Raw genomic sequence first — 13,893 nt, 5'->3', positions numbered from 1 at the left:
TTGAGCCTCTCAAGCCCTCACTCTAATGGAGTTTGATGATGATGATGATGATGATGATTTTCTCAGGTCTATTACAAATACAACTCTTCATCCTCCATTATTTAACTGCCCATCTCACAAGGTCATAGGAGCGCGGTGGCACAGTGGTTAAGCGCTTGGTTTTCTTACCAGGGGTCCTTGGTTCGAATCTCGGTTAAAGCTGTAATTTTTAATTACGGGATTTTAGGACGCCTCTGACCCCTTTTCCCAAGCAACTCTATCTGACTTTAGTTGGGGAAAAGTGAAGTCGGTTGGTCGTTGTGCTGGCCACATGACAACTTTCTCGTTAACCGTTGACCAAAGAAACAGATGACCTTTACATCGCAAGGTCTGAAAGGAAACCTTAATTTACTCACAAGGAAAATTAGTTTGACTGTCAACATTTTAGAGCTTTATACATATGCAACAGAATAATAGTGTGAAGGTAATTTAATATCCTTACGTTCAGTAAGAAAAAAATGATGTCAATATTGTTTCATATTTTAGCAAAGCCTCTTTATATTTAGACTTAAGTGAATAGTTTTTGTCTTGTGGCGTTCATTCATATATGCTGTCATCATAAGGTTGGAGAATCTCAATGCTTACGAGTAAACAATAATTTTACTTTTTTTGTGTGCATTGGACTCCAGCTATAGTTGCTATTTATTTGACTTATTTTCTGCTCCTTCTTTTCAGATTCTTTCGAATTTTGATTGCAATCAACACATTGCTACACGTCACTGTTCAAGATAATACTTTTGATTTATGAAGGTCCTCGCAGCCGGGCTAACTCGAGATCATGCGACAACTCAATCAAACCAAAACAATAAGATTTCGTATGTGACTGGACATGTCATCTATAGAACATTGGACAGTTGTTGGCTGTCTGATCGTGCGGTTAGCGTTCCGATTTATCGATGATCCCGGGTTCAAAACCTGCCCGCTCCCCGTCGTCCTGAGAGATGTTGAAACTAGGAAGTAAATTTTCTTCAACTCTGAAGGAAAATCCAAAACATGTAAAAAAATTCTACAAATGTTCGATTGTCGTTCCGATTGATCGATGATCCCGGGTTCAAAACCTGCCCGCTCCCCGTCGTCCTGAGAGATGTTGAAACTAGGAAGTAAATTTTCTTCAACTCTGAAGGAACATCCAAAACATGTAAAAAAATTCTACAAATGTTCGATTATATTCACACGTCGATAACTATGAGAAATATAGGCCTTTACTTCCATGTTTATCGTTAACTTTGTATAAATAATTGACGTCTACTAGAAGCACTATAAACGGATGTATAGCGCAATGCTTTTAATTAGTATAAGACTTTAATGTGTATAAACTTGTTTTTAAATCACGACGCTCAAAGTGTTGCTTTTAAAGAGAATATTATGAACTCTTAAAACAATTGGGTACCGGCCCACCGGGCATTTGCTCGAATGCCAATATAGTCAGTACTCCCCTGAACAAAAACAACAACATAAGCAATATTACCAGCATCAATAATAACACCGAAATCAATATCAGCAAAGATAAAACAACATTAATAACAACATGGATTACAAAAACGTTTAGCTACAACAAAACATTATCTTGTATATTTTTTAAAAAATGTAATTGCCAGCCACACTTTCTCCTCCGGTCCCAACAATAAACTAATATGTTAAGTGTTTCTGGTGGAATTCATTGAATGCGTTATTTCCAACTTAATGTAATGAGAATCCCCTGGGGAAATGAGACATTATATTGAACAAGTCGGTGGACATAAGATGTTTTAGTGAAAGGTCAATAGAATATGACTAAATAAGGGTTTACATGAGTAAATATAATTGAATATAAATGGAGCCATTGTAATGTAATGAATGTTTTTTGACGGTAAGATCTTTTATAAAAATTATAGTTACTTTCTACATTTACAAAACAAACAGAGTGAAAGAGAGAAATAGAGAAGCCATGGGGGCGCAATGGTAACGAATAAGAAAAGAAACAAGATTTTTTTTAAAAAAATTGTGTTATCACACAAACTCAGAGGCGGCCCCGTCGGATCCCTATAGAATCCGCCTATTTGTAAGGAATATTCAAGACGTGATTTGTTTTCATTGTCAAAAGTAAAAATGTTTTAAAGACACCTTTAACGTTGGAAGAACGTTTCTTTCTGTAAAATAGTTTACATGTTTTGAATGTTCCTTCTAAGCTAAATATAATTCAAATTAAATGAAATTCTACTAGTTTTAAAGTTACCATAAAACAAATATTAATTTAACTCAGCAATCAGCTCTCTCAAATAGGCAAAAATATAACAGACATGTTTGTTAACACTAACATTTCATATTGTTGTATTACAAAAAAGTATTTTGTCATAGGATTAACGTGAAATAATACATAGGTGACTAAATTGTAGTTATCTGAAATCGAGGTCAGCTCACCTCTAATGGTTAAAAAAAAATAGCGGCGTGGGTGTGCATTTATTAAAATTCTTTGTGTGTGTGTGTGCTTGAAAAATAAAAGTTAACTTATAATATCATATGAACAAACACTAGGTCAGAGGCGTAGCTACCAATGTGCACCAGCCGCACGGGGCATCAAATACCCTAGCCACGCCACTGCACTAAGTCTCTCTGTTTTTAGATATAGACATTATATCAGGAAGCTAATGAGCTATTGGTCTCCGCTGCCCACAGTTTGCGACGTCTCAAATCAGTGGTTGAGGCCTACTATAGGATTGGTCTCGGACGAACGATCGACAGTCCAGCGCGAATACCGCACGACCAGACAGCTTTCTTAAAGCTTCCTTTCTCAAATAAAAAAAAATAAATATTTCACTTGGATTGGACTAGATACCGCCTCTACATTTTTACCATTTACTCATAAATGATCATTAAAAAAACAAATTACAAAATAACATAATAATACATTAACAAGGCTTGTGTTCTGAAATAAATGTTAGTGCAGATAGTTAGTCATGCCTGATCTCTGTTGACCTAAACGTTTATTATGCTTTTAAAGACCATGACTTAAAAAATCAAGAAAAGATGAAAAGCGATATTTGATTTAAAAAAGTCATTTTTTTTTAATTGCGTAAAGTCTTTATCTTCATTTGATTTTATTGTAAAACGACAAAAAAAAACAAGATTACAAAGAGAGTTTGTGTTACACAAACTCAGAGGCGGCCCCCGTCGAAGTCGGATCCCTGTCGGATCTGCATTTTCGCAAATAATATTCAAGAAGTGATTTAATTTTGATGTAAAATGTTTTACATGTTTCGGGTGTTCCTTCAGAGTTGAAGATAATTACTTCCTAGTCCAAACCTCCCGCAGAACGACGGGGGATGGGAGCGGGCAGGGTTTGAACCCTGGACCATCCATAAATCTGAACGACAGTCTAGCGCGAAAACCGCACGACCAGGCAGCCATCCGATGGTCAAAAGTAATAATGTTTCAAAGATTCATTATCCGTAAATTTAAATTTAAATTAAATAAAAAAAATAGTAGATTAGTTATAGTATATTAAAACATTACAATATTTATCAAAACGTTTGGAAATGAAAATCTACAATTTTTTTTTACACTTTAAGTTTAGAAATTGAAATTCTACATCTTAATCTAGTCTATTTTAGTCTAAACTAGATCTACAAATTCTAGATATAGACTCTAAAATAATTTTAATTAGAATATAAATCCAGATCTAGATATACTGTAATAAAAATCTAGATCTAGTTTAAAAAATCTAGATTAGATCTAAATCAAGATATCATTCCTTTTTTAAACGCGAGTCACATAACGAGGCTTAATAAACATTACTATACCGAGTTCTTTTTTCATTTCATTTGAAGAATTAATTCCATATAACGTCAGAGGAAAAAAAAACACTACGTCACACGGCCTAGCTAGACTAAAAATCGCCTTCATCGATACGAGCCATTTATCCGAGTGTTCATTGACTTTGGTGCACCGAGTGCGTTCTTTAAGCATTTCATTTAAAGAATTCATTCCATATGACGTCAAAGGAAAAAAAACTACGTCACACGGCCTAGCTAGAATAAAAATCGCCTTCATCATTACGAGCCTTTTATCGAGTGTTCATAGACATTGGTGCACCGAGTACGTTCTTTAAGCATTTCTTTTAAAGAATTCATTCCATATGACGTCAAAGGAAAAAAAAACACTACGTCACACGGCTTAGTTAGACTAAAATATGTTTTTATTAATACAAGCAATTTTTCGAGGGTTAATAGACATTGGTGCACCGAGTGCGTTCTTTTAACATTACATTTAAAGAGTCCATTCATATGACGTCAAAGAAAAAAAATTCCATTACCTCACAATAGGCTAGTACCGGTACCATAAAAAAATGTCTTTATTTACACGAGATATTTAACGAGGGTTCATAGACATTGATGCACTGAGTTCTAATAGAATTTATTTAAAAAGGATCAAAGCCGCATTGTTTTTTGCGTTTTGTCTGTCAGTCGGTCTGTCCGTCATCTTGATATAAAAAAAAACAACAACTAAAAGTTATTAAAAATTGATTAACCTTTATTCTACGTTTCAAAACATCGCAATAATTTTTAGGTATGAACACAATTGAAAAGTTTATATAATGGATTGTTCCGGATGTTTGTATAAGTAGTAAAAGAAAAAGAGAATTTAAGATAAATGAAATACCGTTAATTAAATTTTTTGAATGGTCTCGTATAAAAATTAGATGTACTACAGCCATGTGGAGAGATTTTCATACCTTACTTTGGTGTTTGGATTCTGTTTTCCTTAAAAATCGGAACATAATATTAACGATAATTAGATTTTTTAATGTTTTAGGTAGAAAGTTAAATGTACTGTAAGAGAGTAGTGAGTTAAAATATTTTTCATAAAAATCCGTAAAAACATTATTTCGTAAATGAGAAGATTATTTGTTTATTAATTAGAAGAGGGAGTTCAAACATTTATTTGGCGTTAGTAGATTTTTAAATAAATTCGGAAATTTCTGGCGACGATTTATAAGAAACAAAATCCGGAACTTTCTTTATCGATTACAAAACTTCTATGTTATGTTTTAGGAAAAAAATTAAATGTCTAAAAAGTAATTTTCAGTAATCAATTCTAGTAAATTACTTTTTTTTAAAGCCCTGAACAACCTATTGTCGATATTTTTAAAATTTGTTTAAAGACGAAAATACGGAACAAATTGATATTGATAAGATTTTCAATAGCTTTTAGAGTTCTAGTTTTTTTTATCTAATCGTGACGGACAGACTGACCAACAGACAAAACGCACAAAAATAATCTTCTTTTATTCGAATGGGGGCACTAAAGAAAAAATATAAAAAATCTGATTTTTTAAAAAAGTTTAAGGAATTGGTTTAGCACCTGGTCATGTAGCGACGTTACGCTACTGCACGAAAATCGCTGCATAAAAAGTCCATTAAAAAAAATGTGCGTGATATTTACTTACAAAATGCATTATTAGCCTTTATAAACAAACAGAAATGTTTTCTTTTAATTTTAGCAGCTGGTTGACCAGAAAAAACATCGTTAACTATTATTTATATTTGTTGTAAACATTTCCTGTACATTTTAAAAATATATTTGAATTAGTGATACTGAAAATACACAAAAATTGTCCATCTTTGTTAGCATATTGTAACATTGCCTCCCTTACATTTACGTAATTGTTTTAGAATTGGTGTATTTTTATGAAAAAATCGCTTGCATAATTAATTTTATAAATTAAACGGTTTGCTTTTAGAAAACCAAAAGTAGCCGTTGCACCTAAACTTTTCAAGCCGCATTTAATGATGAAATAATATTTTTCATATCTCTTCTAGTTTTCGAGATCTGAGTGTGACAGACGGACAGACGGACATTTTGCACAAACCTAATAGCGGCTTTTTCCCCTTACGGGGGCCGCTAAAAAAGCAAAAAACTGATATACTGACATATTCTATTTTTTTTTTTTAAACGGCGGAAACTGTTTTATTTTTTAGCTTTCTATAACAAATGAATCTAATTCAGTAATTGAACCATTATTTCATTTGAGCTAATAATATTATGTATCAAAAAACCAACTCTTCTAATTAATTACTTAATCCATATTGTTGATAAAAAGTATACAGATACAAAACTATGTTAACAAAGCAGAATGTCCCATATATTTTTTACGAGGTAAAGAATTCATCAGAGCCATTGAAATCTAATCACGAAAAGCTGCCGTTTATTATTTTCAGAAAGAAAGAAAAATAAATCAATGAAACAGAGATTGTTGCTACTAATTATCTCTGTTTGGTGATGGCTTGTTATTGTCGGAGCACTATTGGTAGCCATGACTGAGTGAATAGTATCAGCGTGTAGGTTTGTGAATATGTGTGTATGTAAAAAGAGAGAGGGAGAGTGTCTTTATGAGGAAGGGAAAGCTCGTCTTGCACATCAATATCTAATGAAATTGATTATATTTTTTTTTCAATTAATTACCACGATTGGGAGATCAAGACATGCCATAATGTTGACAATCACATCATTACTTTCATGCCAGACTGCACGACAATGGATCTGATTCCACCAACCACCCTCCACCCATCATTGTCATACGTCAAAAAACGTGTAAACCAAAGAAAGAACAAACAAGCAAACATACAAACAAACAAACAATCACCTCATAGTTTTGCGCTCTGGGCCAATTGCTTTTGTTTTTAAACTGGTACAACGAAGGCATTTCAAGGGCATTGCACGGCCATATGAATGAAGGCATCTCAGGGTTGTTTAATTGGATGTATACCAGGGGTAATGCACAGCTGTATAAATGGAGGTATACCAGGGGTAATGCACAGCTGTATAAATGGAGGTATACCAGGGGTAATGCACAGCTGTATAAATGGAGGTATACCAGGGGTAATGCACAGCTGTATAAATGGAGGTATACCAGGGGTAATGCACAGCTGTATAAATGGAGGTATACCAGGGGTAATGCACAGCTGTCAAAGCCCCTGTACTAAGCTATAAGAATGGAATATCGTCAGAGTCCATGAACTAGATCTATGTTATATGGCAATAGTTACATTAAAACAAATGTACTATACATCAAAACTTTAAGAGTACTGGCCTTTAAAACAATACAGTTTTTTGTTCAGTAATCTCACTAACAACAGATAGAAGGTATAAAAACTTTTCCCACTGTTTCACTTTTGTCTACTGTCGCCAGACAGCTTTATTTCCACTTAAATGTAGAATTAAAGGTCAATTTATTGAGATGTTATTTTTTTCACCTTTAGACAAATGAGCAAAGCTACTCAGTCTAGATAAAAAGACCCAGTCTAATGTTATAGCACAGAAGAATGTGTCGAGCATTTCTTTAGTTGTACCTGAATGAGGGCGCCACTATCTTGTCATAAGTCAAAGCCAGGAGGGAGTGCAGTGAGTCCAGATTCTGAATGAAGCTTGTTATGTCGGAGCCCAGAGTTCTTAGCATGTCGTCGTAGCCATACTTCAAGCAGTGAACCAGGAAGTAGTCTCCGAATACCTCGAGCACTGTTTCAACAGGCAGGTCTGTGAGTCCAGGCAAAGGGAACGGAAGAATAGAAAGTTTTAATTGACAATTGAAGACGTTATCTATCTATGTATCTATCTATCAATCTATCAATCTATCAATCTATCAATCTATCAATCTATCAATCTATCAATCTATCTATCTATCTATCTATCTATCTGTCTATCTGTCTATCTATCTATCTATCTATCTATCTATCTGTCTATCTATCTTTATGTCTGTCTGACTATCTACCTGTCCACTTATGCTTTATTTTCTATGTATCTATATATCTACTTTTTCAAGTGTAACTGTAAGGATAATACTAACTTAAACATTTGCTTGCCGAGTTCACTAACTTTAAAGTCATAGAGTCATCATAATGATAGAACAACATCAGATGTTCTCTTTCTTGGAGCCCAGCATCATTTCTGTTCAGAAACATTGCAGTTATGTTAGTAATAGTCACTTGATATTGACCCCAGACTTATCACCACATAATTTAAAATCTGTAGTATGGATACAAGGCCAAGAATAGGATATCTTGGAGCTTTGATATTAGTTCACTTAATGATATCAATAAAATCTAAATTAAAGAAATACAAAAATGCTTTTAATGGTGTAATGCAGAAAGTGTAAGACAAATTCCCATACGGACAATAAAGATTATTATTATTATTATTATTATTATTCGATATAAAACAAAATAATAATTTTTTTACCAATCATTAATTGTTTAATAATTCGTTAATTTTTAATTGTTTTTTGTTTTCTTAAGTACAATAAATGGTTCTGTAAGTTTCAACTTGATTTGATATTAGGTGTGAGAGTAATTTCTGATGTCCTTGTTGGTATCAAACAAAATAATTAATTGCCATTAATTGAGTAATTTTTTTTTTTTAAATTTAATTAATGTATTGTCTATGTCAGTGAATAATTGTGCAAAGTTTCAACTTGATTCGAGAATATGTGTAATAGAAATAATATGTATAAACGTTTTACTAGACAGACAGAGTGAGTTGATGTAAAAGCAAAGCTCTTCTAAGGAAAAGAACTCTGCGCTTACAACTATATATCTCAAAATTGTTTATTTTCCGTTTTCGATATCAAACAACATAATAAAATACCAGTAAATAATTGACTAATTGGATAATTATTTTTTTTTTACTCGTTTTATCTTCGTTAATAAATACGTGGTCAGATACTGGGTGTGGGAAAATTAATGTGGACTTTATCTAAAAGTACTAAACATAGTCAGTTAATAGAAACTTTGTAGATATTTAACTCTTCTCTATTTTAACTTTCCTTCTTTTCCTTTTTTTTTTCTAATTTACAAACTTTTGAGGTGCCTTTTAAGAGTGATGCCTTGGGGAGGCTTCAGATTCTGTCTTTAAACCGCTATGAGTAAAAGAAAGTGTAAAAAAAGAATTTACAAAACGATTGTTAAACATTGCGAAATTGAATTGATTCCTTGTTTCGCAATTAAGATTTTAGCTTTTTTTTTTCTTCAAGGGGTACAGACCTAGTCTTTTAAAGCATCAAGTACATGAACTTCATAGGTTTCTGTAACGAGGGTAAGAAGACATTGCGGTGAAGGTCATAACAAGAACGTCCAGATAAATCATGTGACATTCAGTTGGGGAATTATTTAAAAAAAACAACAACGTATTCAGTATGAAATAAATTGTACAAATATAGATGTAAATCCTCACGCACTTTAAGTGTACATTAAAGAGAAAAGACTGCGATGCATTTCCGTAAGTTGATTTGTTTACTAACTCTCTTTTTCTCTCTAGATTAGAGATTAGAAACAAGATTAATGCAGCAACTCGACCCTACGATGACCTGTTAACTACTGTCAAAAAACACAAACTTAAACTCTACGGTCATATCACAAGGTCCTCAGAGCTCGCAAAAACCTTCCTTCAGGAAACAGTACCAGGAAAAACAAGATTATCTAGGCAGAGAAAGTGATCTGAAGACAACAGAAAGGATTGGTCAAGCTTGTCTTTAAAAGAAATTCTATCTAAGGCAAAAGACAAAGAGAAATGGAGAAACACGTTCAACAGATCTTGTGTGGTCCCCTAACGGTTCAACGGACTATGAGATAGATGAAGGTGAAGGTGAAAGTCTGCATCATTTACTAATTTAGTGAAAGACCAAAGTGACTTAAAAGTCACAAATACAGTCATTTTGGTTAATCGGACCATCTTCTTATTTAGTTGAATACGCTTAATCGACTAGCCGGTTATAAGGACCAAAACATTAACCTATGATCCGATTAACCGGATTCTTTCTGTCTCTCTCTGTCTCTCTCTCTCTCTTTCTTTCTCTCAAATTTTCAATGAAGAACTAACCAATTCAGGTACAACAAATATATTTGAACTCTATTTTTTGTTCATTAGCATAATACTTATTCAATTAACCATTAACTACCAAACTTCCAACAGTATTATTTCAGGCTAATAGTGTGTCAGGCTGGTCCATATCCCAACTGGACCTTAATGTACTCAAGCATACACACGCACGAAGATAAACTTGACCTAATTAGACTTGACCCACTTCCTTATCCTCAAAACTCCATCACTTCAATTAATGCTTTCTCTCTAGTGGACAAAGTAGAGAGAGTTGTACAGAAAACAACAGCAGCCAAGATCTAATATTTTTTTAAGTTTTTTTCCACATAGAAAGATAACAACCATAACCTAAAAACTCACGATCATATTTATTGGTTCTGTCTCACACCGTAACGCGCCAACTAGGCCCTACATTTTCTCATTTACAAGCCTACACTGGCTTACATTTTGAACTCACCTAGAACACGATTTGAAAGCACTTTCTCCGTAGTGCATGGTTTAAGTAAGTGAAGGTCCTGGACAGTATTTATGCGTGTCTCCAACCCTCTTTTTACTTTAATGAAAATTATCTTAATTAATGCCGGAGTAATTAAATGTTCGATTCTTATACTTTCTATCCCAATTTCCTTTTTTTTTTTAGTATGTATATATTTATTTTTAGAGGCCCCCGAAAGGGGAAAAGACGCTATTAGTTTTGTGTGGAATGTCTGTCCGTCCGTTCCGTTTAGATCTCGTAAACGAGAAAAGATAGTGAAGATCCGACATCATAATATTTTAGACCACTCAAAGTTCTGATGCAATTGCTACTTTCTTTCTTTTCTATAAGCAAAAAATCTAATTTATTTTTAAATCACTTATGCAAGCAGCTTTTTTCATTTAAATACACCACTTTTACAACTATTCACTATTAATAGTAGCAAACAAGGGATGCTCTTCGGTAGGAGAGGCAATCATATATCATATATTTAACACATTTAGGCAAGGGTTTTAGATTTTTTGACAAATGTTATATTTACATTTGTATTAGGTATGTTCTGTTATACTTACTACTACATTTACACAAAAAATAATGTTTACTTTTTTAAAGAGAAAAATCTATTTAGTATACATATAAGTTGGGCATAATTTAAAACAACAATTAATAAGTAGTTTCTCATATTATCGCTTGAACTGCAGCGCCAAATTCTTACTTATTAAACACTTAACTAAAGGAATTGTTTTTTTAATGGAAATGTTTTTTTCTTGAGGAATAAGAGAAAACAATTACATCAATTAAATATTCATTATAAGACATCAGTTTGGCAAGGTTCACATCTAAATTCACATTCACTTTCACCTATCCATTGGTCTGCTGGATCGCTGGGGCACCACACAAGATCTGTCAACCTTTTTTCTCCATTTTTATCTGCCATTTGTCGTTGATAGAATTTCAATCTGATTTTGTTTCTGAAAATATTGAAACCTGCCTTTTTACCCTCCTGGGTGGACCACTTTGGGGGCCGACTTTGAGTTTGTGTTTTCACACAAACTGTCTTTGTAACCTTGTTTTTTTTTAAATTTATTTTGTGGGGGGGGGGTCTTTCCATGAGAGTTATGCCCAAGTGGGCTTGACTGTATGTACTGCACTAAATCGTGACCAATCGACATAGAGGGTCTGAACACTGACCTGCAACGTAGCAACCCAAGTGACAGGTCTGTACAACCCAAGTGACAGGTCTGTACAACCCAAGTGACAGGTCTGCACAACCCAAGTGACAGGTCTGTACAACCCAAGTGACAGGTCTGTACAACCCAAGTGACAGGTCTGTACAACCCAAGTGACAGGTCTGTACAACCCAAGTGACAGGTCTGTACGACGTGACAACAGCCCAAAGGTTGCAATATCAAATGGTCTCGCCTAAGTTCGGGCAGGCTCCCCTTTGATATATGTAAATAAAACTATTTAATTTTTTTTTCTCCTATTCATTACGGTGAAATAAGAGTTGAACGTCAGAATATGTCTACTTAATCATAAGAATATAGAGCTAGTCCTAGAGAAAGTCCCTATATTTCACTATTGATAACACTCGTTAAAAGATGACACGCAATATACATCTCGGACCTGTCTCTTAAAATAGCATCTACCACATCAGAAAGACTACCGTTTCCGGTGTTACTGCTTTCCAATGGGGTCATTTGACCACTGACCGCAGGAGTGGGAGCAAACATAAGGTGAAAATTAAAAAGAAAGCAAACACAAAATATGCCAAGGACTAATTTACAAAAGTATAACAAAGGATGCCCGCTTAATTTTTTACTACCGGTGTTCCTCTATAGGAATTTTCATAAATGAACGCCAAGAAATCAACAATCAGCTTGTTGGTGTCTCCGTTGTACAGAAGAAGGAAGTATTGACACGCGCACTAGTTTAATAATACAATTAGTAAATATACTCATTATGATTGTCGAATAACATTTCTAAGCTCTTTACCTAACAGTACAAAGTAATTTTACAAAGCTTAAATCTACTCAAACTTTATGTTTGTCTGGTAAAAAGTTATCCCCCCCACACACACACACACATACAAAATCTCGGATCAAACTGAAATTTTGCACATATATTTCTTATACCTGACAACACAAGAATTACTGTTTTTATCTAAATTAGTTAATTAAATATTGGTAATTAATTTTGTTTGTTTGTTACCTGAAACAAAGAAAAAAAGATTTATACTTGGTTGATGTGGTGGTATTAATTGAATTAGTCCCCTTTATACTTTGTAAAGAGAAATGTAGATCTACTTACAGAATGACCTCCCATGCCTCTTGTCCAAACTGTGTTGTTACCAGATCTTTAATCACGCAATGGATATGGCCATACTGCGGATACAATTCAAACATTCATTCAATAATACATTATTTTTTTTGCGATCAACATATAATTAAAAGATATGTATAGAGATTTCGTCCTTTTTATGCTATAATACAACGCTGTCTCGGATTCGATGGAACCAGATGAATGGCTCATGAGAGTTTTCTTCACAGACACATGTTTTTCTGTTATGGGTGTTTTTGATGACATAAACAAAAACAATGATATATGCTATAGTTGTGGGCGTTACCGTTACATTGAATTGATTGACTATTAAAGCTAATAAGATTTCATTATTATTTTTTTTTTTGCTAGAAAGAGAGAGAGAGAGATGGAAGAAAAGAAAAATAGAGAGAAAGTCTATTACGGCTTAAAGAACATCTGTGTGTATGTGTGCTTTGAAAAAGCTGTTATTTTCTTTTCATTTCTACTATCGATATATTGATTTATCATAAATATATTTCACTTATTGAGAATAGGACTGAATACATATTTAGATTTGAACCGGGCTCTCCAAGAGCGAAACTAATGCTCTATTATCTTTTTAATTTTACGGAACCAAACACATAGACCCTTACAATTCTAACATTCAAACACCTAATTAAAACAACGTAATTATAATGATTAGATATTTAATCTTGCCTTAGAGACAATATACTCACCATTGTGCAGGAAATGTTCAACCCAAATCGTATTGCGTGTGAATTGAGTAATGAGCACTGCAGAGTTAGACGAAGTGATCAAAACGTTTGTTTGGCGTGAATAAAACTTTATGAGCTGACAGAGTGAAGTGACATCACCAGAACAACTCACCAGGCAACGGAAGTAAACTAAACTAAACACTCAAGTGGCTTAATCAAATGATTATATTAATCACTTAAGTCCAACTAGATCTATTGCTTTATTATTAAGAGACACAAAAAAAAATATGTATTTTCATCAGTGTTGAGCTGTTTTCAAGTCATTGTTAGAATCGAAAGAAAACATTCTTGTAAGATCTAACACACAGCGTTGCAGGTCTAACATTCGAAGCTTAAATTCAGTTACAAATCTTTTTCTGTTGTATTTATGTTTGTGTAGTGACAATAAATTATACTATTCTAAAAACAAAAGTTTAAAAATGCTGGTATTTTTATTAACTAAAATTTTATTCT

The 13,893-nt window shown here is 33.5% G+C and overlaps 1 protein-coding gene across 1 annotated transcript in view; it reads right to left on the bottom strand.

Annotated features, from left to right (window-relative positions):
- Window positions 1–13,592, bottom strand: part of LOC106074850 (guanylate cyclase soluble subunit beta-2-like) — a 35,587-nt gene extending 21,995 nt beyond the window's left edge. The window contains exons 1-4 of the mRNA XM_056027102.1: window positions 13,402–13,592; window positions 12,674–12,747; window positions 7,862–7,962; window positions 7,368–7,551 (exon numbers count right to left, since the gene is read on the bottom strand). Of these exons, the coding sequence (XP_055883077.1) occupies window positions 7,368–7,551; window positions 7,862–7,962; window positions 12,674–12,747; window positions 13,402–13,404 (362 nt within the window). The 5' untranslated portion in view covers window positions 13,405–13,592. The remainder of the gene's footprint in view (window positions 1–7,367; window positions 7,552–7,861; window positions 7,963–12,673; window positions 12,748–13,401) is intronic.
- Window positions 13,593–13,893: the final 301 nt, after the last annotated feature.

Source organism: Biomphalaria glabrata, chromosome 4, assembly GCF_947242115.1.
Source record: "Biomphalaria glabrata chromosome 4, xgBioGlab47.1, whole genome shotgun sequence".
Lineage (NCBI taxonomy): Eukaryota > Metazoa > Mollusca > Gastropoda > Planorbidae > Biomphalaria > Biomphalaria glabrata.
This window is presented reverse-complemented; position numbering and strand designations above follow the sequence as displayed.